The sequence below is a fragment of the Mustelus asterias genome, chromosome 9, assembly GCF_964213995.1.
Source record: "Mustelus asterias chromosome 9, sMusAst1.hap1.1, whole genome shotgun sequence".
Classification (NCBI taxonomy): Eukaryota; Metazoa; Chordata; class Chondrichthyes; order Carcharhiniformes; family Triakidae; genus Mustelus; species Mustelus asterias.
Genome location: NC_135809.1, coordinates 113,405,067 through 113,429,838, shown reverse-complemented (window position 1 = coordinate 113,429,838; position 24,772 = coordinate 113,405,067). Strand labels below are relative to the sequence as shown.

General features: G+C 42.9%; 1 protein-coding gene across 1 annotated transcript in view; it reads left to right on the top strand.

Annotated features, from left to right (window-relative positions):
• The first annotated feature begins 920 nt into the window (after nucleotides 1-920).
• Nucleotides 921-24,772, top strand: part of LOC144499193 (TBC1 domain family member 12) — a 124,928-nt gene continuing 101,076 nt past the window's right edge. The window contains exons 1-5 of the mRNA XM_078221295.1: nucleotides 921-1,449; nucleotides 6,262-6,349; nucleotides 8,879-8,986; nucleotides 10,807-10,999; nucleotides 14,679-14,804. Of these exons, the coding sequence (XP_078077421.1) occupies nucleotides 1,334-1,449; nucleotides 6,262-6,349; nucleotides 8,879-8,986; nucleotides 10,807-10,999; nucleotides 14,679-14,804 (631 nt within the window). The 5' untranslated portion in view covers nucleotides 921-1,333. The remainder of the gene's footprint in view (nucleotides 1,450-6,261; nucleotides 6,350-8,878; nucleotides 8,987-10,806; nucleotides 11,000-14,678; nucleotides 14,805-24,772) is intronic.

Sequence of the window (24,772 nt, the reverse complement as noted above, 5' to 3'; positions counted from 1 at the left end):
TCCAACACCAGCATCTCCACATCAGGGAAAATTAACAGCATTGATGCTGTGGGGACACCACAGCCTTCAAGTCATACCCTATCCCAACTCTGACAAACATCAACCATTCCTGCTTTGGCACCAAAAATGACAACTTGGGACTTTCGACTAAACAGCACTGTGGGAGCACCTTCATTATATGATCTGCAGGGTTCAAGAAAGTGGCCACTGAGATGGGCAATAATTGCGAGTTTTGCCACATCCCAACAACAATTAAAACACAAAGTGGCTAAGTATTTGTCAACTAAAATCGTTGGCAGCAATGACTGCTTTACGATGGAGAAAATATAGTACACGAAAAGGAAATACACATTTGTGCTAGATGCTTACCAGATAAACCAAAAGCAGTCCAATCCCAACTATAAGCATCCTCAGGATTGTAATCATATCATAAGTCATTGCAGAATGCGATATATTTCATTAACCACAGTCGAAATTGCAAGCAGAAAAGCTTATGTTTATATAATATGAATCTAATCTGTTTCAAAGCTTGAAATTCAAGAAAGCCACTGGTGATGTTACATTATAATTGTGATGTCATTGCAGTGAAAATATCTTGCATAAAGTATTAAATATAAGATTAAAATATGTTTATATGAAACGCTCCATGATCTGAGCAAATATTTGGATATGCGTATCACATAATTAATCCAGACTGAAGCTGAGAGCCTAGCTGCTTTATCTCATCCCAGTGATTCGTACATCATTAATAAACTGACAGCTGGGCAAGATGAGTGAGTCTCTGGCATGATTCAGTGTATAGAAAACTTCATGATAGTTGGTAGTGATAGTTGGTCTTGCTGTTCTTTCCCCCAACTCAATTTTTGCTATTAGGTGCAGTGACATAAATTACATGGATTTATTTTTCTACTCCCCAGCAGCTGCTTGCAATGGGATAGCTCCATGACGACGAAGTGCCGCAACAACCTTGATGCTGACAAGAGAACGAATTGGAAAAACAAGGAAGGGGATAAACGTTGGAAACTGAATGAATAAATGAATGACTGCACTTCCTGTCTGGGTCAGTGTAACAAAGGCCGGCCCGCACTCTGATTGGGTGGAAGCCTCGGCGAATCGCCGCCCGCTCGACAGCGGCGGAAGTTGTCATTGGCCGGTCGGCTGCTGTCAATCGCACTTACCGTCCAATCCGGGGAGAGCGGGGGCGTGGCAGCGCCCGCCGCGCGAGATTCGAAAATACTCATTGAATTGAGTGACAGAGGCGCCTCGCAGAGAGAGAAGAGCTTGTCACTGCATTCCAGCTTCACAAACCCAGTAACCGGCTCCCCGGCAAAGCATGAGCAGCTGCCCGACCGAGAAGCCCTGTGTGCTGGGCTTTGACCAGTTTGGCTTCGCGGTGTTTCGCAGGCACTGCAACAAGTGGAAGCAGGAACATCGCAGCCATGAGTACAGGCAAGTCCCTCCTGAAACCCACCCACTTACTGACCTAATCTAAAACCCAATTTAACAGCCCAGCCCAAAACCCATTTAAAAAAAAAAGCCCAGCTCAGATCCACTCGTCCGATCAAAAACACAGACCTGTGTTTTTTAAAAAAAACCCCACAGCAACATTTGAATCAATGTTCTAAAATACTGGGTTGCGGGTGAGGGATTGGGCAGGTGCACCTGTCTCGCAGGAGAGTTGGAGTCGGTTTGATTTCTGCCCAGAATTATAATTGGCAGCTGAATGCCCCTTATGGAGACCTTATTGTTGTTTGAGGGTCGGACCAAGTGGCTGGTACATAGACAGCTGCCCAAGTCTGCAACTGTCACTATTGTGCAGCGTATTCGACAGTTTCATTCGAAGCATTCCAGTGAGTAACCATACGATTTGCTAATGCTTCCTGCTGGCTTGCAGTTATTATTAGATGCAACTTGAATGTAAATCAGCAATTGAGCTCACTGCTTGACAAAGGGAATTGCTCAATCCAGTGTTACTAGATTGAGACCAAACGTGTTTAGTGAGAAATTTATATTGTTTTATGCAGGCCCTGAGCTCTTTTGTTTTAACACTAAATTTGTCCACTGGTAATTTTCCAACTCTAGGTGGGAGGTGGCAGTGCAGTGGTTAGTACTGCTGCCTCAGCACCAGGGACCCGGATTTGATTCTGGTCTTGGGTGACAGTTTGGAATTTGCACATTCTCCTTGTGTCTGTGTCCTCCGGATGCTCCGGTTTCCTCCCATTGTCCAAAGATGTACATATTAGGTGGGCAGGATTAGGAGGGGAGGGTCTGGGTGGGATGCTCTTTCAGAGAGTTGGTGCAGACTTGATGGGCTGAATGGCCTCTTTCTGCACTGGAAGGATTATATGATCCAGTGGAAGATAAGCACCAACTTCAGTGAGAAACTATTTGTGCTGGTTAGACCATAAGACATAGGAGCAGAATTAGCCCACTCGGCCCATCAAGTCAGCTCCACCATTCAATCATGGGTGATATTTTTCTCATCCCCATTCTCCTGCCTTTTCTGCATAATCCCTGATCCCCTTATTAATCAAGAACCTATCTACCTCTGTCTTAAAGACATTCAATGACCTGGCCTCCACAGCCTTCTGTGGCAAAGAGTTTCACAGATTCACCACTCTCTGGCTGAAGAAATTCCCCCTCATCTCTGTTTTAAAGGATCATCCCTTTAGTCTGAGGTTGTGCCCTCTGGTTCTAGTTTTTCCTACTAGTGGAAACATCCTCTCCACGTCCACTCTATCCAGGCCTCATAGTATTTTGTAATTTTCTATAAGATCCCCCCTCATCCTTCTAAACTCCTAGTACAGACCCCGAGTTCTCAGAGACTGTAGGACTCTAGCCTAAAAATTAAAACTATGCCTTTCAGGAGAGCGATTTGGAAGGACTTCTTCACGCACAAGATGGTAGAATTTTGGAATTCGCTTCCACAAATGGCAATTGATTCTTGATTATATTAATGTTAAAACTGAGATCGATAGATGTTTGTTAACCAAGGGATATGGGGCAAAGGTGGGTTTATGGAGTAAGGTTACAGATCAGCTATGACCTTGGTAAATGGTGGAACATTTTTGATTGCCTCCCCCAGATTGTGTTCCTAAATATAGCCCAGAATTTCATAAAACCGCAGAATTCCCATCAATAAATTCTTGAAATTTTTGGAGACTCTCATTAGCATACACCTGAGTCCATGAGTAAAAGGAATGGAATACAGTGCAAATAATCATGAATAGGAAATTAAATTTATTCTGATTCATTTTTTAAATCCCACTAGATTTAATAACTGGAGGAATTATTTCACAGATTCTCTGAGCTAATATAGGGAAGACAGTGATGTCGTGGTAACGAGGGTACTGCTCTGGGAATCCAGGTTCGAATGGCAGATTGTGAAATTTTGAATTAAAGAAAAAAATTCTGGAATTAAGTCTAAAGATGACCACGAAACAATTAGGGAAGGAAATCTGCATTCCTCGCCTCGTCTAGCCTTCACGTGACTCCAAATCCATGACTCTGAAATAGCTGAGCAAGCCAGTCTGTTCATGGCAATTAGGAATGGACAATGAATGCTGGCCCAGCCAATGATGCCCACATCCCATGAATGAATAAAAAATTAAACTAAAATCAAGGATGTTCTTCACAGTTTGGTTGTGGGGGTAACATAAGCATAATGGGGGTGCAGTTGTTACTCGTCAGTAATGCTAAACACATTGCGTCTTGTTAGATCTTTAATTTTGAACAAGGAACAGGACAGCCTTTCGGCCCACCAAGTCTGCACTGACACATAACTAAACTAAAGATCTTTTGCCTCTACACTGTCCATATCCCTCTATTCCCTGCCTATTCGTATAGGTAGTAAGAGTTTTAACAACACCAGGTTAAAGTCTAACAGGTTTATTTGGTAGCAAATGCCATTAGCTTTCGGAGCGCTGCTCCTTCGTCAGATGGAGTGAATATCTGCTCTCAGAGAGAGAGAGAGCAGATATCCACTCCATTTGACGAAGGAGCAACGCTCCGAAAGCTAATGGCATTTGCTACCAAATAAACCTGTTGGACTTTAACCAGGTGTTGTTAAAACTCTTACTGTGTTTACCCCAGTCCAACGCCGGCATCTCCACATTATTCATATAGGTGTCAAGGTGCCTCTTAAATGTTGTTATCGTATCCCTCCTCTGACAGTGCATTCCAGGCACTTACAACCCTCTGAGTAAAAAAAAAACTTACTTCTCACATCTCCTTTCAACTTCCCCCTTTTTATCTTAAACCCATGTCCCCCAGTAATTGACATTTCTACCCTGGGAAAAAGACTCCCATTATTCATTCCATATATGCATCTCATAATTTGGTAAACTTCTATCTTCTAAACTTTTTTTCCTCAATGGAAAAATAAATTGAGGATGGGAGTGTAAAATGTGTTGACAATTTGGTGTCTCCTGTTTCTGCATTACACTAGGGACTAATTTTGCCTGCTATCTGTCGGTCATGGTTTAGTAATAGTAATCTCACCACAGTCAGTAAGGTTCAGTGCAGAGACTTGAGCCTGTTATCTAGGTTGACATTCCCAGGGACAGTACTGAGGGAGCATAGCACAGTCAAATATGCTGTTTTTTCAGATGAACCCAAGACCCTGTTCACTATACCTTGGGTGGATCCCATGATGCTATTCAGGAGACGAGCAGAAGGGTTGTCACTGATGTTTTTGGACCATTTTAGTCCTCAACCAACAAATTATTTGGTCACTTATCCCATTGCACTTCGTGGATGTTTGCTGTCTTGTAAATTGGTTGTCTGGTTTCCTTGCGTTACAACAGTGACTATACTTTAAAATAGCTCATCGGTTACAATGTGCTTAAGAACGTCTTGAAGTTGTGAAAGGCATTCTATAAATGCAAGACTTTCTCTCACTCCTTTCACCCTCCTCTCTGCCTTTCCTGACTAGGTAAATAAGATTAGAGAATTAAATGTATGACAAAAAGATTGGTGTTGGAGAAATGGGTTTTGATTCCTGGGGTGATAAGGAAAATGATGATTGAATCCCCTATCGCTATAGCTATGCCATTCTTCTTCCTCCCCTTTTGTGCAGCAGAGCCACCCATGGTGCCATGGACTTGGCTTCTGCTGCTATTCCCTAAGAAGTCCTTTCTTTCCCACCCCCTCAATAGTATCTAAAACGGTATATCTGTTAGAGAGGGGGAACAGTCACAATATGTATCAATGATTTGGATGAGGGAACCAAAAGTAATATTTTCAAGTTTGCTGACAATACAAAGGAGAATGAGGAGAATGTTAAGAGGCTTCAAGACGATTTAGACAAGTTGAGTGAGGAGGCAAATACATGGCAGATGCAGCATAACGTGGACAAGTGTGAAGTTATCCACTTTGGTAGGGAAAACTAAATGGCAGAGTGTTATTTAAAAAGATTGGGAAATGTCAATGTACAAAGGGACCTGGGTATCCTTGTAAATCAATCACTGAAAGCAAGTATGCAGCTGCAGCAAGCAGTTAAGAAGGCAAGTGGTATGCTGGTCTGCATTACAAGGGGATTTGAGTACAGGAGCAAGGATGTCTTACTGCATCTGTACAGACCCTTGGTGAGACAACTCCTGGAGTATTGTATGCAGTTCCGGTCTCTTTAGTTGTGGAAGATAATACTTGCCATAGTTGGAGTACAGCAAAGATTCACCGGACTGATTCCTGGGATGGCAGGATTGTCAAATGAGGAGAGGTTCAGTCTACTAGTCCTGTATTCACTGGAGTTTAGAAGAATGAGAAGGCATTTTATTGAAATGCATAAAATTCTGACAGGGCTGGACAGATTGGATATAGGGATGAAGTTTCCTCTGGCTTGGAGGGTGGGTGGGTCACAGTCTCGGGGAATGTGGTCGGCCAGAGAGTGGTGAACCTGTGGAATTCTCTACCACACAAAGCTGTAGAGGCCAAGCCATTGAATATACTTAAGAAGGAAATAGATTTCTAGACTCTAAAGATGTCAAGAAGTACGGGGAGAGCGCTGGGATATGATGAGATAGAGGATCAGCCGTAATATTGAATGGCAGAGCAGGCTCACAGAGCTGAATGACCTCTTCCTGCTCCTATTTTCTACGTTTCCTCCTCCTAATTTTTATGTTCCTTCTCTCAGTCCATCCCCATCAATCCCATTTCCCATTCCTCTGCTCGCTCTCGCTCTTTCTCTCCTCGTACTCCTTGTCCCTCTCCCCTCTCCTTTCTCTGCTCTGACCCATTGACGTCTTGTATCTCGATTCACAGCTACCCTAGCGTCAGTGCTTCCAAGCTGGAATCGTGGCAAGAAATGCTTAGCAACTGGAATGAGGCTGGTGCATCGTGCATGGATAAGGTAACGGGAATATGACGGACTTCAGAAAATGTTTTTTTTTTAAAGTCAGCTCTGGGTGTGTTGATCGCATGTGGGATGATGCTCTCTTTCCTTCCTGGCTTCAATTTTTCCTCAATTGAAGATCAGATCTGATCCATTTGCCTGAGCAACTCTTGGCAAGTAACTATCAGTATTATAAACGCCAAGGAGAAGCTTGCCTGGGGGTGAATCATAATAGTAATTTTTTTCCTTTCGAGGAAAGACCTTGTGGAATATTATCTCTTATTTGCTGCTGCACTGGATAGGCCCAGTTAAAGCTCATTGATCCTTTTGGTAAGACTCGTCTTAGATGGTTTAGCAATTTGTGCACATGGTGATGTGGAAATAATTGACTTCACACCCATGTTTTACCAGACTGGCAGCAGGAAAGGGTCAGGCAGGGACCAGGTCTTTCCAACATCCAAGATGGAGGTAATTGGATGGGGTCTTGCCCTCCCCCTGAACATTCTCACTCACCTGTCCATAAAGTGGCATCTGCAGAGGCATGGTGATGATGGGAACAGAGAATATAATATTTCATTACCTATGGTAAATATTTGTTAATCAATTCTCTGTTTTGGGAATTGAAATGGTAGAAAAAGTGGGAAATCATAATGAGTGGGAGGATGGGGTGGCACGGTGGCACAGTGGTTAGCACTGCTGCCTCACAGCACTAGAGACCCGGGTTCGATTCCCAGCTTGGGTCACTGTGTGTGGGGAGTTTGCACGTTCTCCCCGTGTCTGCGTGGGTTTCCTCCGGGCACACTGGTTTCTTCCCACAGTCCAAAGATGTGTGGATTAGGTTGATTGGCCATGCTAAATTGACCCTAATTTTGGGGGAATTAGGGTAAATATGTGGGATTTGGGGATAGGCTGGGATTGTTGTCGGTGCAAGCTCGATGGGCCGAATAGCCTCCATTTCTAAAGTGGCTGAGTGCGACAATGAAGCGATAAGTGGGAAAGAAGGGAATATTGAAACTTTTGTGAGGGGGTTGCTGTTTAGATCTCCTAGCAGTCAGCAAGAATAGTTGGTCATAACTCCTGGAAAGCAATGTGAACAAAACCAGATCTGAAGGACCAGTTACTGACAACTCTAGACGACATCCCAAGAGAAAACAAAGGGCACTATGTGGTTAAAAAAAATTACCAGAATTCAATAGATTTTTATATCCATAAGGAGTTGCTGAGCAGAAAGGGAAAGGTTGGGTCCTATGGTCATTAATTTAAGATTTTTGAAACTATTGTTACTGTGTAAAGCCGTTTTTGTGTCTAAGTGTAATTCTATTTTGTTTCCCTTTATTTCTTAATAAACATTTACTTTACTATAAAATCATTACAAGTAGTCGGGGACATCATTTTCAGATTTGAGAACCTCTCCACACGCTATGCAAATTGCAAAAAACCATTTTGGTAGATGTTTCAAATTTCCCTTCTGGGATTTGGCAGCTTAGCATTTACCATCAGCTGTGCCATAATAAATGGGTGTTTTCTCAATGCAGAACAGTAGGTTGAGACAGATCTATCCAATGTGAAATAATAGAACCAAATAGAATCCAGAATAGTAGAACCAAAGGACATGGCCTGTGTTTGAATGGGATAAATTCAAATTAATCCATGGAAAGAATATTTAATTGAATGATGGGTCAGTCCATGGAATGGCATCCCTGAGGAGACAGGGTGGGATGGAATGCTGATTATTTCAAATGTATTTTGAATTGGCAATCTGAGAAGTGTCAGACAATATGTATAGTGAGTGTAGGGAGCTTGGGGAGAACAGGTGACTTTGGAGCTTTGGTCTCCAGAGCTCTCCAGTAGTGGAGGTTTCCCTTAACTCAAGCTGGGTCCATTGTTGTCCCAATGATAGGAATTGACTACTATGATTAGTCAACAGCTCCACTGTTGTTGGATCATGGGACTATTAGAATGGTAGAAGGTGAACTAGAAGGGGTTTGAGAATCCCTCTAGACCCCTACAATGTTGATGGTTTTTAGAAGTTTGATGCAACTGAGTGCCAGTTAAGAGTCAAACAATGTTGGTGTGGACTGGAGTTACAAATGGGCCCAGATTGGGTAAGGGTGGTTCCTTCCCTCAAGGACATTGCTGAATGAGTTTATACAATGATCTGCTCATAGTTCATCTTTCATGGTCACTTTTACTGAACCCTGCTTATTATTTCCAAATTAAAAGAAAACTTAATTCAAATTCTCAAACTGCTTACAATGGGATTTGAACTCCCATTCTACACCTTATTAGTCCAGACCTCTGGATCACTCTTGATATTTAAATGGAGAGCGATAAGACTCTAGAGCTCTCAGGATCTTGCCTTTATCTGCTCTGTACAAGGGAGGGGAAGACCCTCCCTGATCCCTCAGCACGCTTGATTCCAAAACCCACTTTACTTGCAAAATAATTCATGCCTTGTACATCATTCTTCACCATTAAACTGAAACTACAAGTTGATCATTTTGTACAGGAGAGTTCAGAGTTATATTTATTAAAACTTCATTTCAGATGCTTAGTTTCCTCGAAGCTGGCGTTCCTATAAAACTACGTGGTCATCTGTGGAAATGCCTTCTGGGTAGTGATCTAATTAAAGGGAGCAGTCTTCACACCTACCGGGTAAGGAAAAGTTTATTTTTGACCTGAAGTGAGAACATTTTAAATTAAAAACATTTTATCAGTCTAAGTACCTCGATAAAGATTATTGAGAAGAAAAAGATAGATTATACAGCACCTTTCGTTGGTGCAGTGGTATTTTCAATGCAGAAGTAATCCAGAGACCCAGGGTAATGTTCTAGGGTTCCAGGTTTGAATCCCACTAAGGCAGATGGTGAAATTTGAATTCAACAAAAAAAAGCTGCAATGAGTCTAATGTCGACCATGAAAGCATTGTCGATTGTCATTTTTAAAAAAACTCATCTGGTCCACTTTTGGGGAAGGAAATCTGCCAGCCATACCTGGTTTGGCCTACATGTCGCTCCAGATCCACAATGTGGTTGACTCTTAAATGCCCTCTGAAATGGCCACTTGGTTCAAGGGCATTGAGGAATGGACAGTAATATATCCTGGCCTAGCCAGCGATGCCCACATTCTACGAATGGATAAAAAAAATCTGGATATCCCAAAGAACCTTCCAGATAATGAAATGTAGTTGCTGTTGTGAAGTAGGAAAAACATAGTTAATTTGCACAAAACAAGCTCCCACATGCAGCAATATAATAATGACCAGATTTTTGATTGATGAATAAATGTTGACCAGGCACTGATGAGAACTCCCTTGCTCCTCTGCAAAATAGTATCATGCCTTGAAAAGGCAGATGGGACCTCGGCTTAATGCCTCACCCAAAAGACAGTACTTTAAACAGTGCAGCGCACTCTCTCAGGACCGCACGGGAAATCTCAGCCACTCGTTCATCTCTGGAGTGGGATTTGACCATAAGACCTTGTGTCTCAGATGAGACTGCTACTCACTTAGCCATGGCTGACACAGCTGAAAGGCAAGCTATTGACTCCAAACCTGAGCAATGTCACAGGAATTGCATGTGTGATTTTTAAAGTGAAGGTCATCAATGCAAAATTCATAAGGTCTAAAGTAAATAGAAAATTTCACTCTAAATCTGATTGAACCACCATCATGATGGTTGCACCAACATCCAAACTATTGCTGCTTGACAGACAACAAACATTTTTGTTTGATTTGTTAGTTTTTGTCTGTTTAGATACAAATTTCAGGGCAATGTGAAATGAATTGTTCACCGTGAGAGTTGGTTCAATGAAGGGGTTAAAGTCAAGGTTGCTTTCTGGAGAGAAGGTGACAGTGTGACACTTGAACCATCTGTTAGAATAAGGATATTTAAACTTCAGCCTCCATTTATCCCACTCCTCCCTACCACCACCACCATCCCATGCACTTGCCACATAAACTACAAGTGCATCCTTTTCTAGTATTTATCCAATTCCCTTTGGAAAGTTACTGTTGAATCTGCTTCTAACACCCTTTCAAACAGTGTATTTTAAATCATCGTAACTCACTGCCTAAATGTTATTTTTCCTCAACTCCTTTTTTTGTCCTTCTGTCAACCACCTTAACTCTGCCCTCTGGTTACCAACCCTCCTGCCAATGGAAACAGTTTCCCCTCATTTACTCGAACAAGACTCCTCAGTTTTGAACGCTCCTAGTCAGTCTCTTTAATGTTCTTCTCAGAGCAGTAAAATTTTCCAGCATCTCCAGTCTTTACTGAGGCCCTTCATCCCTGGTACCATTCTAGTACACCCTCTACAACCTTCTCCTAAGGCTTTGACATCCTTCCTAATGTGTAGTGCCCAGAATTGAAAAGTATACTCCAGCTGAGGCATAACTGGTGTTCTGTTGAGGAATACTTGGGGAATAAGTTGATTTACAAATGACTTGGCTTAAGAAGGCTTAACACTTCTCATAGGAGTACGTGCAGGAACTCCGCAGTCAGCTGGCAAGCCTTGGCGTGAATGAGTACGGGGTGCAGGTGGCCATTTCTACACTGGACAATGCGGATAAAGAGAGGACAAAAATGGACAGCAGAACTTGTAACTTGGCGCCTAACCGAAACCCTGACGTCACAATTGAAACGCTGAGACAGATTGTCCTGGATGTTGGTAAGGTGGCTGAATTGTGTGAAAGTGATGGTTCTGTTTCTTGTTGTCCAGGTGATGAAGCTCAAAGGACGGGGGGGTGGGGGGGGGGAAGGGGAAGAGAGGGGGTGGCTGGTTGTGAATCCTTGGAATTCTCTACTGCAGAGAACATACGTGGATACTCAATTGTCGAAGAGATGCAAGAATGAAATCAATCTTTCTTTTTGGATACTTGGTGAATGAAGGGATAGGGGAATGTGACCAGCCATGGTTGAGCAGGTTGCCGGGGCCAAATAGCTTACTCCCATCTCTATTTAGTTTTTCTTATGTCTTGAGTGGTGGCATTTACAGTTGGGCAGTCAAATATATGGTATGTGACCTGAGCAGTAGTGTCTGTGCTGCCAGGGTGATGGGTAGTCCATATATTAGAATGGGGAAGGGTGGGCTTCTGATTGTAGCAGGGTGTTCTATGAGATCATTGACTATTTGCAAATTGGTCATTGTTGACACACCAATTAACTCTTCAGGCAAAGAGAAAATTATAATTCTCGCTGGATTTAATGTTGCCCCATCACCCCCACTACCCCTTGCACACATGTTATATCTGCCGAGATAGTAGATTGTTTAGTCAATTACTAGTGTATGCCAAAATATGACTGGAACATGTGAACCAGTCACCTTGACCAATTTGGCTTGAATTCAGCAGCAGACTGTCTGTGGCCAAACTCACTCCATCACTTCTAGAGACAACACATCAGTGGGATTAGTTTGGTACCAATACAGGACTACGAGCACAAAATGGGCAATGGGATCTTTTTATGAGTTATGGGAAGAGAGCTGGGCACTGAGATTAGTTTAGGATTGATACAGGGCTACAAGGCGAGAAATGAACAGCCCCAAATTATTTTGGGATTGATGCCGGACAATGGGGTGGGGGGAAAAGGATGGTCACAATCCTGGAGCTCCCTCTCTGTAGCACTGGGTGTACCTGCACTTCATGGGTTGCCATGCTTCGAGAAGCTGCTCACCACCACCTTCTCAAGGGCAATTAGGGATGCTGGTTTTGCCGGTGATTTACCCATGAGTAAGTTCATTAACAAAAACGTTTGAGATTGATACTGGACTATAGGATAGGAGTGGAGCCGTGGGACTAATACAGAGCTGTAGGGGAAGAGTGAGGTTTCAGAAGGCTGGGGCTGAAACTCAATAGAGTAAGTTCACTTTAAATGGCGTGGTAATCAGTACAATGCCAATTGTCTGCTTTGTCCCAGAAAGCAAACAATTTACACTGTTATATTGGCAAATAGTTGGAGATTTTAACAAGTCAAATTTTAATTATTCCTACTTTGCCTTTCTTTTTCGTCTTTAATTTCTCTTTCTGGACCTGATTTTGTTCAAATTCACCAGATTCTCTTTTCCGTTGTCCTGCTGTTTCTTTCTCACCACTTGGGTATTTGGTTAAAGTGGTACAAAACAAAGAGCAAAACAAAGAACAGCACAGGAAACCGGCCCTTCGGCCCTCCAAGCCTGTGCCGCTCCTTGGTCCAACTAGACCAATCGTTTGTATCCCTCCATTCCCAGGCTGCTCATGTGACTATCCAGGTAAGTCTTAAACGATGTCAGCGTGCCTGCCTCCACCACCCTACTTGGCAGCGCATTCCAGGCCCCCACCACCCTCTGTGTAAAAAACATCCCTCTGATATCTGAGTTATACTTCGCCCCTCTCACCTTGAGCCCGTGACCCCTCGTGATCGTCACCTCCGACCTGGGAAAAAGCTTCCCACCGTTCACCCTATCTATCCCCTTCATAATCTTGTACACCTCTATTAGATCTCCCCTCATTCTCCATCTTTCCAGGGAGAACAACCCCAGTTTACCCAATCTCTCCTCATAGCTAAGAACCTCCATACCAGGCAACATCCTGGTAAACCTTCTCTGCACTCTCTCTAACGCCTCCACGTCCTTCTGGTAGTGCGGCGACCAGAACTGGACGCAGTACTCCAAATGTGGCCTAACCAGCGTTCTATACAGCTGCATCATCAGACTCCAGCTTTTGTACTCTCAGACTCCAGCTTTTATACTGGTGGATTGTTGGCCGCTTTGCTCCCTCCTCACCCTTATCAACAAGTTCCAGGACAAATTATGTTTGACTTGAGGGGTGCAGCAAAAAGTTGAACTAACAGAGTACACTACAAGATGCCCCACTCCAGTAAGAATTGTGCCAACATTGTCTTTGCCCCATGTTTCTTTGTCTAATGTGTTTTCTCACTATTTGTAAGTAAGCTTTTATTTCGCCTGAGGGGAAGTAGGTGCGTTTGATAATGTCAATTTCTGCAGCCCTTAAATAACAATAACTTGGTAAACAATAATTTGTTCTATGATTCATTACGAGTCTTTTAGTACAAATAAAAATTAATATACTTTACATAGGAAATGCCTTAAAGACGCTTTGCAGGAGCAAAGTATTCAGACAAATACATGCCTCCATGTGTTTTAAGCAGTTCCTTTAAAAAAAAGAGAAATTTAAGGAAAGAATTCCAAAGCTTAGAATTTTGGCAACTAAAGACACGGCCACAACTGGTGGAGCAAAGAGAGTTGATGTGCGAGAGACCAGAACTGGAGGACCACCAAGACCTTGGGCGGTACGGTGGCACAGTGGTTGGCACTGCTGCCTCACAACGCCAAGGACCTGGGTTCAATTACGGCCTTGGGTAACTGTCTGTGTGGGGTTTGCACGTTCTCCCCGTGTCTGTGTGGGTTTCCTCTGGGTGCTCCGGTTTCCTCCCACAGTCCAAAGATGTGCGGGTTAGGTAGATTGGCCATGTTATATTGTCCCAAGATGTGTAGGTTAGGGCAATTAGTCGGGTAAATATATGGGGTTACGGGGATAGGGACTGGGTGGGATTGTTGTCGATGCAGGCTTGATGGGCCGAATGGCCTCCTCCTGTAGGATTCTATCTCAGGGTTGTAGGGCTGGAGGCTATTAGAGGTTGAAAGATCAAGGCCATGGAAAAATTTTAATACAAGGATGAGAATTTTAAATTTGAAGCATTGCTGGATTCTGAGTCAGTCTAGGTCAACAAAAAAATCTGCGATGGATTAACAGGACTTTGTGTGAGTTAGGATGCAGGGAGCACAGTTTTGGATGATGTTACAGCACAGAAACAGGCAATTCAGTCCAACAGATATGCTTCTAGTGTTCAGCTCTACTTCATCTCATGCTATTAACATATCCTTCTATTCCTTTCTTCCTCGTGTTTATCTAGCTTCCCTTATATGCATCTAGGTTATTCTTCACCGCAACCACGCCATGTGGGAGCAAGTTCCTCATTCTCTGGGTGAAGACATTTCTTCTGAATTCCCTATGTAGAATTTATTAGTGGCTGTCTTATATTTATACACTTAGATTTAGATACCCCACAAGTGCAAACATCTCCTATAGCTATTACATTTCTTCAAAATCTTATTGGGTAACTGCTCAGTCTTCTCTTCTAGACAAAAGAGCCCAGCCTCTTCAATCTTTCCTGATAAGTTCTGACCACTCGGTTTTGTATCATCTCATCAGCTGAATTTATTAGAGCAAGCCCATAAACATCAGGCTTTTGCATGTGTAAATATTCTTATTTGTGGGAGCATGGAATGTGTAATAGACAATTTTTTTGAGCACAGCACGTTTTCTAATATTGGTCTTTGTTCTGTGCAGAAAGATCATTTCCTACTCACTGTTCCCTGATGGGTAGAAATCCAGAAGCTAAAGAGGGACAGGCAAAGCTATTCAGGATCCTCTCTGCATATGCCAAGTACAATCCTCAGATAGGCTACTGCCAAGGTAAGAAATACAACTGCTGCTCACAGCTATTCAGCGCATCTTTAATGCAGAGTCAACATTTGAGGGAGCATAATCTCTGTCACCATAATGTTACTGGGCATCAAAATTCTTAATAGTAATCAGTATGGACTGTCCTGAAAGTAAAAATGAAATTACACCCATGCAGCTCCTTTGCAATCAACATCACTAAAACCGATCATCTGGTCTTTATCACATCGCTGTTTTTGAGTTTGCTGTGTGCAAATTGGCTTCTGTGTTTTCCACATTTTGATTTGATTTATTATTGTCACATGTATTAGCATACAGTGAAAAATATTGTTTCTTGAGCGCTATACAGACAAGCATACCATTCATAGAGAAGGAAAGGGAAGAGTGCAGAATATAGTGTTAAAATCGTAGCTAGGGTATAGAGAAAGGTCAACTTAATACAAGGTAGGTCCATTCAGAAGTCTGATGGCAGCAGGGAAGAAGCTGTTCTTGAGTTGGTTTGTATGTGTCTTGAGACTTTTGTATCTTTTTCCCGAAGGAAGAAGGTGAAAGAGAGCATATCCAAGGTGCGTGACATCCTTGATTATGTTGGCTGCTTTTCCGAAGTAGCAGGAAGTATAGACAGAGACAATGGATGGGAGGCTGGTTAGCGTGATGGACTGGGCTTCGTTCACGACCCTTTGTCATTTTTTTGCAGTCTTGGACCGAGCAGGAGCCATACCAAGCTGTGATACAACCAGAAATAATGTTTTTTATGGTGCATCTGTAAAGGTTGGTGAGAGTTGTAGCGGACGTGCCAAATTTCCTTAGCCTCCTAAGAGAAAGAAGAGGTGTTGATGGGCTTTCTTAACTATAGCATCAGCATGGAGAGACTAGGCCAAGTTGTTGCTGATCTGGACACCTAAAAACTTGAAGCTCTCGACCATTTCCACTTCGTCCTCGTTGATGTAGACGGGCATGTCCTCCACTAAGCTTCCTGATGTCGATGACTTTCTTCTTTGTTTTGTTGGCATTGAGGGAGAGATTATTGTTGTCGCGCCAGATTCTCTATCTCTTTCCCATACTCTGCCTCATCATTGTTTGAGATCCAACCCACTATGCAAATTTGAAAATCAAGTTGACGGGGAATTTTCATCTCACAGTCATAGGTGTATAAGGAGTATAGTAAGGGGCTGAGAACAGCCTTGTGGGGCACTGATGTTGAGGATGATCATGGAAGATGTGTTGTTGCCTATCCTTACTGATTGCAGTCTGTGGATTAGGAAGTCTAGGATCCAGTCGCAGAGGGAGATGCTGAGCCCCAGGCCACGGAGTTTGGTGATGGGTTTTTAGGAACAATGGTGTTGAAGGCAGGTCAATAAATAGGAATGTGACATAGGTGTCTTTGTTATCCAGGTGTTCCAGGGTTGAGTGTAGGGCCAGGGAGATGGTGCCTGCTGTGGACCTATTGCGGCGATAGGCAAAGTGTAGTGGGGGAAAAAAAAACCCAGAAAAAGTTGGAAGTAGCTAGGAAATCTGTTGGGGCCAGTAGGAAACAGTACACCATTCACCAGCAAGTGGTGAAGGAACTGGAGTAAGAGCATGAAGATGTGAATAAAAGGGTTGAGAGAAAAAGCACAACTAGAATTCAGCAACAGAAGTCATAGCATGGAATTTGAAGACCCAAGGAAATCCCACATAATGGATGCTATCAGTTTCGTAATTAGTGAGAGAATTGGTTGTCTGAATGAAGCACCTCAAAAATTTGATCCAAGGCGCTCATGTTGGATATCCTGTATCATTTACTGCAAGAGTCTCTGCTGTTGAAGCAGAAATTAGAGCAGAGCTACCATTCACTCGATCCATATTGGGAATCTTTGAGAAATGCAACTGAATGATCAAACTACCAGTCTTGTAAAATATATAAATGAGCCTGAGAAATTGGAATTCTGCAGAGAGGCAGAAACTGCCTGGTGTTTGAGGGTGCTGAGGAGCACATGGCAACGGACAGACTCAAAGAATGAACACAACTGTTGGAATCAATAAGCATTTAAATATCAAAAAGGGGGAAAATTAACGTAGAAATAGAGTTTGATGCAACAACAGCAAAAGGAACATGTCAATTCTCTGAGAAGGGAGAGATTGATATCAAAGGTTGTTAGAACGCAATGATGGATTCACTTTTGGAAGAAACTCAAACGGATAAACTAAATGGATTGCAAAAGCAGGGCAATGGATTAAAGAGTGACTGTGATTGTCTTCAAGAGAATGTTATTCCAAAAATAAAACTGCGGTGCTTTGAGGAAGAACTTTGAGGAAGAACTCTGATGTGTCTGTCAGTAACAGAATGTTAAGTTGGCAAAAAAATGTCAGTCAACTGGAAATTTCTTGCAAAGTGCTGGAATGGGCTCAAACCAAACTGCAACTGGTGGATAAAGGTGCAAAAACCGAGGGGCGAGGGAGGAGGAGGATGCTTGGAATAAGGAACAACTCCAGTTTAAGCAGAAGATTGGAGGATACAGAAGACGGAAGGTGGGGATTGGGAAATGAAACCACTCAATTGAAGAAGTTCTGCCGAGAAGACGAGACAAAGCAGCAATTCGGGCAGAGAAGGAAATTAAGATTGCATCATATGCCAGAACAAGATTGCTGAAATGGTCAAACAATAGAAAGATACAAGAACCAGTATGATAAAATGGTTGATGAGAAAGATGCCAAATTTAAATGTTAGGAAGAGAAGAAACTCTATCACATGATCCAAATATCAAAAATAGAGTACAACAACCATTTCCTTCACAAGTGACAGACTGAGTTTCTGAGTGAACTGTCAAGACATCAGAATTGTGTTGTACTCTGATAGTACTTGCACGCATTGTAAAGTAAGGTGTGTGACGGAGAAAAGGGTCAATGGTGGATCGGAGCGTGACATTTTCCGCAGAGTTAAGTATGTAGTCCTCGGTCAGCACAGAGGCTAGGATGGAACTCGGAAAGCAGAAGCCTATGTGGAAGAATCCCATGCAGACCATGTTTGGAACTGTGCATGGCTGAAGCCTACCATTAGAAGTATGTTAAATGCAAGCCTTAAGATCTCACCATTGAATCATCGATTGTATCAATTTACAGATCGAATCATAGACCCCTACAACCCATCAAGTCTGCACTGACCACAATCCCACCCCGGTTCTATTCCCATAACCCCATGCATTTACCCTAGCCAGTCCCCCTGACAAGGGGCAATTTAGCATGGCCAATCCACCTGACTCGCACATCTTTGGACTGTGGGAGGAAACCGGAGCACCTGGAGGAAACCCACGCAGACATGGGGAGAATGTGCAAACTCCACACAGATAGTGACCCAAGCTGGGAATCGAACCCGGTCCCTGGTGCTGTGAGGCAGTGGTGCTAACCACTGTGCCACCCAAAGACGTCCAACTTGTATGTATAATGTTTATTTATAATATGGGTTTGAATAAATCAATTTTGGAGATCGTATAAAATGTTAAAGGGGGATTGCCTCTTTTTAAGACAGCATAGCAGAAGCAGATCAACTGATTTAAGAGACCTATGGGAGCCAAGAGCGAGTGATCACCCCAGAGGGCAGAGTCCTCTCTCAGTTAGAATGCATCTGGCAGCCATGTAGTGAACTTCTAAAGGCTGGAGCATTGCCTCAGGGCTTGTACATAGTTTCTTGTAATCAATAATCACCTTTGGTTCCTAACAAAGTCTGAAGCCTGTTGATGACATCTAAAGTATGCCAAGCTATTACAGGTTCCTAGTGTAGCAAGGAAGGGTGGGGGGGAATTGTACAGTGTTTGGCTAGACATTTTGCTTCAGAATACACTATTTTAACCTAAGGGGGGTTTGTACTTTCTTTGTGGATATAAAAGGGGTTTTCTTTTGTGGATATAAAATTTAAGGGCATGATGGTAAATCCAAGCAAAATGTTAATAATTTGGGCAGTTACAAATGTGCCCTGAAGATCCTTCCCCGTTGTTTCTGCAGTCCCCATCCACTGGAAGAAATACACAAACTTGGCCTTCTCTCTATGCACGTGTATGTAGCTATGAGCCAAAAGGGGGCAGTGGTGTTCCAGCTAATAGAACAATCTCTTGAGATCCCTGCACAGTTTGCACACTCAGCATTTTAGAAAAGGCCAAAGATTTGTGGCTTTCACTTTGTAGATAATTGATGCATTTCTTTAAGCCTTTCAAATATTAAAGTTTTGGATTCAAATTCAGCCGACAATATATTCAAGAACGTAAGGTACACTTGGCACTGTCCTGGGTTATATATTATTGAGGTAGAACCCTGGTTGAGGATGAATTCACATCACATTGTGAGGGGCTCAACAGCTGGAAATTCAGCTGGGAAGTTTCAAGTAACTGGACGTTGCTAAGCTGGCATGACCAAATATCAGAAGTGGGAATAGAAGAACAAAGGTGAGCTGAGACGCAGAAAGGGAAAGAGAGTACAATTGTGGGAATTAGTGGCACCCATTGCAAACTCACTGTGGAACCTCGTGGCAGCCTGGGTGTGTCTATGTTGGAAGTAATTCTGTAAAATATTGCTACAAAATTTTAAGTCCAGAACTAGGGAGCATTGCTTTAAAATTAGTGGTCACCCTTGTGAGACAGAGAGGAGGAGAAATATTTTTGTAACACTCTGCCTCAGCAGATGGTAGAAGCAGGATCACTGAATATTTTTAAGGCAGAGCTAGATAGATACTTGTTAGACAAGAGAGTCAAAGGTTATTGGACGTAGATGGGAATGTCGAACTCTCACAACAGATCAGTCATGATCTTATTGAATGGTACAGCAGGCTCAAGGGGCCAAATGGATCTATTTTGTATGTAAAACTTGCATTTTCATACCATCCTTACAGTGCAGAAGCAAGCCCTTCGGCCCATTGAGCCTGAATGGACAACAATCTCCACCTGGCCCTATCCCTGTAACCCTGCTAGTCCCCCTGACACTAAGGGGCAATTTACCATGGCCACTCAACCTAACCCGCACGCACATCTTTGGACTGTGGGAGGAAACCGCAGCACCTGGAGGAAACCCACACAGACACGGGGAGAACGTGCGCACTCCACACAGACATTCGCCAGAAGCTGGAATTGAACCCTGGGGCCCTGGCACTGTGAGGCAGCAGTGCTAACCACTGTGCCACCGTGCCACCCTAAAGGCATAGTGCCTTTAACATCACAAGGTGCTTTACCAGAGTGCTAGCAAAGAACATTTGATAATGAGCCACATGTGGTATTAAGTCATGTGACCAAAAGCTTGGTCAAATTGTTGAGTTTTGAGGGGTATCTTAAAGGAGGAGCGAGAGAGAGGTATAGAGATTTAGGGAGAGAATTCAAGAGCTCGGGGCCCAGGCAGCTGAAGGCACATCTGCCAATAGTGGAATGATGAAAATCAGGAATTTTAAGAGGCTGGAATTAGAGGAGTGCAGATATCTGGGGGTTGGGTGAGGTGGATGTGATCGTGGTTTTGAAGGAGGGTCCAGAGATTGGGAAGGACGAGGCAAAGGATGGATTTGAGCACAGTGATGCAAATTATAACTTTGAGGCATTTGTTGACCCGGAGTCAGAGGGCATACGAGAGTTGGTGTAGGTAAAAGGTAACGTCACCATAGCACAGATGACCATAGGCTGCTCTACTGTTGGAGGGAGAGAGCTGACTGGCAGTGATTTAACATGATGATCACCACACCTCAGGTGAAGGGCAAAGTTGAGAAGGCAGGGCCTTCATGAATAACCCCAGCCAGTGCAGGATTTGAACCCGCGCTGTTGACTTTGTTCTGTATCATAAACCAGCTGACTGGGCTAACTGACTCTCCAGTGCTGGTATATGTACACAAGCTAATATACTGTCCTTTAGTTGCACCTTGAGTTAGCTATCAACAAGGTGTGCTTAACAGGAGAGTGTACCGAGTCTAAAATTGAGCTGCAATTCTCTTATTGCTGATTCAGCAATCTAAAGTCCCTTTGACTGCAGGATTGTGAAGTTATCTTTCAATGTAACAAAGTAATCCTTTCCAATATTGCTTTTACCGACTTGTGCTCTTCAGTAATTTTAAAAACCTTGTTGAAGTTCATGAGCTTGAAAACGCTGGTGAAATGAATGCGCAGATTGCATTCTAACTGAATAAGGATAAATAAGTTTTGCAGGATGTTCTTTTCTGTGTTGTGTTCTCTTAACGAAAGTTAGAGGGTGGTAGATGCAAAGCATGTGGCAGCAGTCCGTGTCTGTGGCTGCTCACAAGCTAGGGATTCCAAGTCTAAGATACCACAACCCATTGACACTTAGTGTGGCAAACACTGAGGAGTAAACTGTTAGAGTAACTGTCAGTCATTAAAATACATGTGAAGAGAAAAATGGGAAGAATTTCTACAATGCATTTCATAACCACAAGATGTTCAAAAGCTCTGTTTCAGCTAGCTGAACAATTTTCTATAGGGTAGACCATTTTAATGTCTGGAACATGAAAGCCAAGTCTCTCACACTCCCACAAACAGCAGTGAAAATAATGTCCAGTTTATCTGTTCTATTTTTGTGACATTGGCTAATATATATCCCTCAGCTAGGGAGAACTCCACTTTTCTTTGAAATTGAGATGTAAGACACAACAGCACTGAGTGCAGACAGGGTCTTTAACATCTCATCCATAAAACAACATCTTTAATCATGCAGTACTCCTGTTTAATTGTAAATCAGTTGGGTATTAATTGTATTTGAGTGGTAGGTATTAATTGGGGACTCACCTATTCTCATTTGTATGGGAACTGGTTGAAAGAGGGTTTTTTTTTTGTTGGCGCTGTATGGTACGTAATGTATGTCTTTGCAAATAAAAGCTTTTTAAGTGAATAAAGATTAAGCTCCAGTATTCTATCCTTCATCACCTGGCTATCCGAGTTGTGACAAGTACTGCAATGTTTTGAGTGTCAGCCTGGATTATGTGTTCAAGTCTTGAAAGTGAGACTTGTCTCGAAAGTGAGACTTGAACCTTGTGGCTCAGAGACGAGAATGCTGCCCATTGAACCACAGCTAACATCTCCGATAGTAAATTGCAATCATTCTGGAGTACCTTGGACTTGTGATTGACACCTTTCGGATGACTCTAACTGTGGGATCCTAGTTGCCCTGAGATGGGGTTTGTGGGCTGCGTGTCCCTTACAGTCCAAAACAAGAGAATCATGATAGAGAACAAGGAAATGGCAAAGCAATTAAACAACTCCTTTAGTTCTGACCTCATGGAGGAAGACACCCATAACTTCCCAGAAATGCTAAGGAATCAGCGAGAAGGACTTTCTATTTTCACACAGAGGGTGGTGGGTGAGTGGAATCGGCTGCCGTCAGGGGTGGTGGAGGCGAACTCAATAGGGTCTTTTAAGAGACTCCTGCATGAGTACATGGAGCTTAATAGGATGGAGGGTTATAGGTAGGTCTAGAAGGTAGGGATGCGTTCGGCACAACTTGTGGGCCGAAGGGCCTGTTTGTGCTATAGTTTTTCTATGTTTCTAAGGAGGAATTGAAGAAAATTAGTATTACTTGAAAAATAGTGCTGGAGAAATTAATGGGACTGAAAACTGATAAATCCCCAAGCCTGATAATCTACATCACAGGGTACTAAAGAGGTGGCTCTAGAAATAATGGGTGCGTTGGTTGTCACCTTTCAAAATTCTCTAGATTCTGGACAGTCCCTGCAGATTGGCAAATGTAACACCGCTGTTTAAAAAAGAAGGGATGGAAAAAGCAGGGAATTACAGACCAGCTAGCCTAACATCAGTAGTATGAAAAATGCTAGAGTCTCTGTTAAAGATCCAAATCTGCGGGTTAGGTGGATTGGCCATGCTAAGTTGTTCCTTCGAGCCAGGGGGAATAGCTATGGTAAATGCATGGGGTTATGGGGATAGGGCCTGCATGGGATTGTGGTCAGTGAAGACTCAATGGGCCAAATGGCCTCCTTCTGCACTGTAGGATTCTATGATAGATGTGCTAACAGGACACTTAGAAAATATCAATGGCATTAGACAAAGTCAACATGGATTTATGAAAGGGAAATCATGTTTATCGAATCTACTGGAGTTTTTGGAGGACATAACTAGTAGAATAGAATAGGGCTTTTGATTAAGTCCCATATAAGAGGTTAGTGTGCAAAATTAAAAAACATAGGGTAACCTATTAGCACAAATTGAGACTTGGTTAGCAGATAGGAAACAGAGAGTAGGAATAAATAGGTCTTTTTCAAAGTGGCCGGCAGTGATTGGTGGGGTACCACAGGGATCAGTGCTTCTGGTTCCAGCTATTCACAACATGCGTCGATGATTTGGTTGAGGGGACCATAAGTAATAATTCCAAGTTTGCCGACAACACAAAATTTGGTGGGAATGTTAGTGGTGAGGAGGATGTGAAGAGGCTTCAAGGTGATTTAGACCGGTTGAGTGAGTTGGCAAATACATGACAGATGTAGCATATTGTGGATATATGTGAAGATATCCACTTTGGACGAAGAAACAGAATGGAAGAGTATTATTTAAATGATAGATTGGGAAATGTTGATGTATAAAGGGACCTGTGTGTCGCGTGCACCAGTCACTGAAAGCAAACATATAGTTGCAGCAAACTGTTAGGAAGACAAATGGTATGTTGGCCTTTATTATGAGAGGATTTGAGTACAGGAGCAAGGATGTCTTACTGCAGCTGTACAAGGCCTTGGTGAGACAACACCTGGATTATTGTGTCCGGTTTTGATTTTCTCTAAGAAAGGAGGTACTTGCCATAGAGCAGTGAAGGTTCACCAGACTGATTCCTGGGAAGGCAGAAATATCGTATGAGGAGAGATTGGGTCAACTGGAATTTAGAAGATAGAGAGGGGATCCAATTGAAACATATAAAATTCTGACAGGGCTGGACAGACTGGACACAGGGATGTTGTTTTCTCTGGCTGAAGGGTCTCTAGAACAAGGGTCACAGTCTCTAGATACAGGGTAGGCCATTTAGAACTGAGATGAAGAGAAATTTCTTCATTCAGACGCTGGTTAATCTGTAAAATTCTCTACCACAGAAGACTGCAGTGACAAGTCACTGAATATACTTCAGAAGGAACTATATTTCTGGATTTATGGAGAGAGCACAAGAGCAGATAGAGATAGAGGAGCAGCCATGGTATTGAATGGCAGAATAGATTTGAAAAGCCAAATGGTCTAACCTTCGCATTTTCTACGTGGGTGGTTTTTTTAAAATATTGCCTTGGTTGATTGCCCTCTGCAAGCAGAGGACTTGTCTGCTCCCATGTGTTTGGGCGTCATTAATATTTGCTCACTGGCAAGGCTGTGATTTATTACTCAACACTAGCTGTCATCCTGGAAGGGTGATGGTGAAAAGCCTTCCTGAACCGCTGCAGCCCTGTTTGGTGTAGGTACACCTACATTGCTGTTCGAGAGGACATCCCAGGGTGTTTCACACAGCGACATTGAAGGAGCGACAATATATTTCCAAGTCAGGATGTTGTGTGACTTGGAGAGAAACATGCATCTGCTGCCCTTTTTCCTCTGCCTGTGAGAAATATTAATGATGCTCAAACGCATGGGAGCAGACAAGTCCTCTGCTCGCAGAGGGCAGTCAACCAAGGCAATATTAAAAGAAATCCACCCACATAGAAAATTCAAAGTTTAATAGGTGCTGTTGAAGGAGGCGTAGCGAGTTCCTGCAGTGTATCTTGAAAATGGTGTACGCTGCTGCCAAAGTGCACTGGTGCTGGAGAAAGCAAGAGATTATGGTGGTGGATGGAGTATCAATCAAGCAAGCCTTTGAAGGGAATAAAGGAATAAATCATTCGGATCTTTCAGCGTCCAGCAGTTCAGACGTCCATCTGATTTATTCATTTTTGTGCCTAAAACATGGTGAATATTCAGAGCAAATCCATTATTATCAACATAGCTCAATGGATAGCATTCTCTTAATGGATGCTGGATGGCCAAAGCTGCAGTATATTG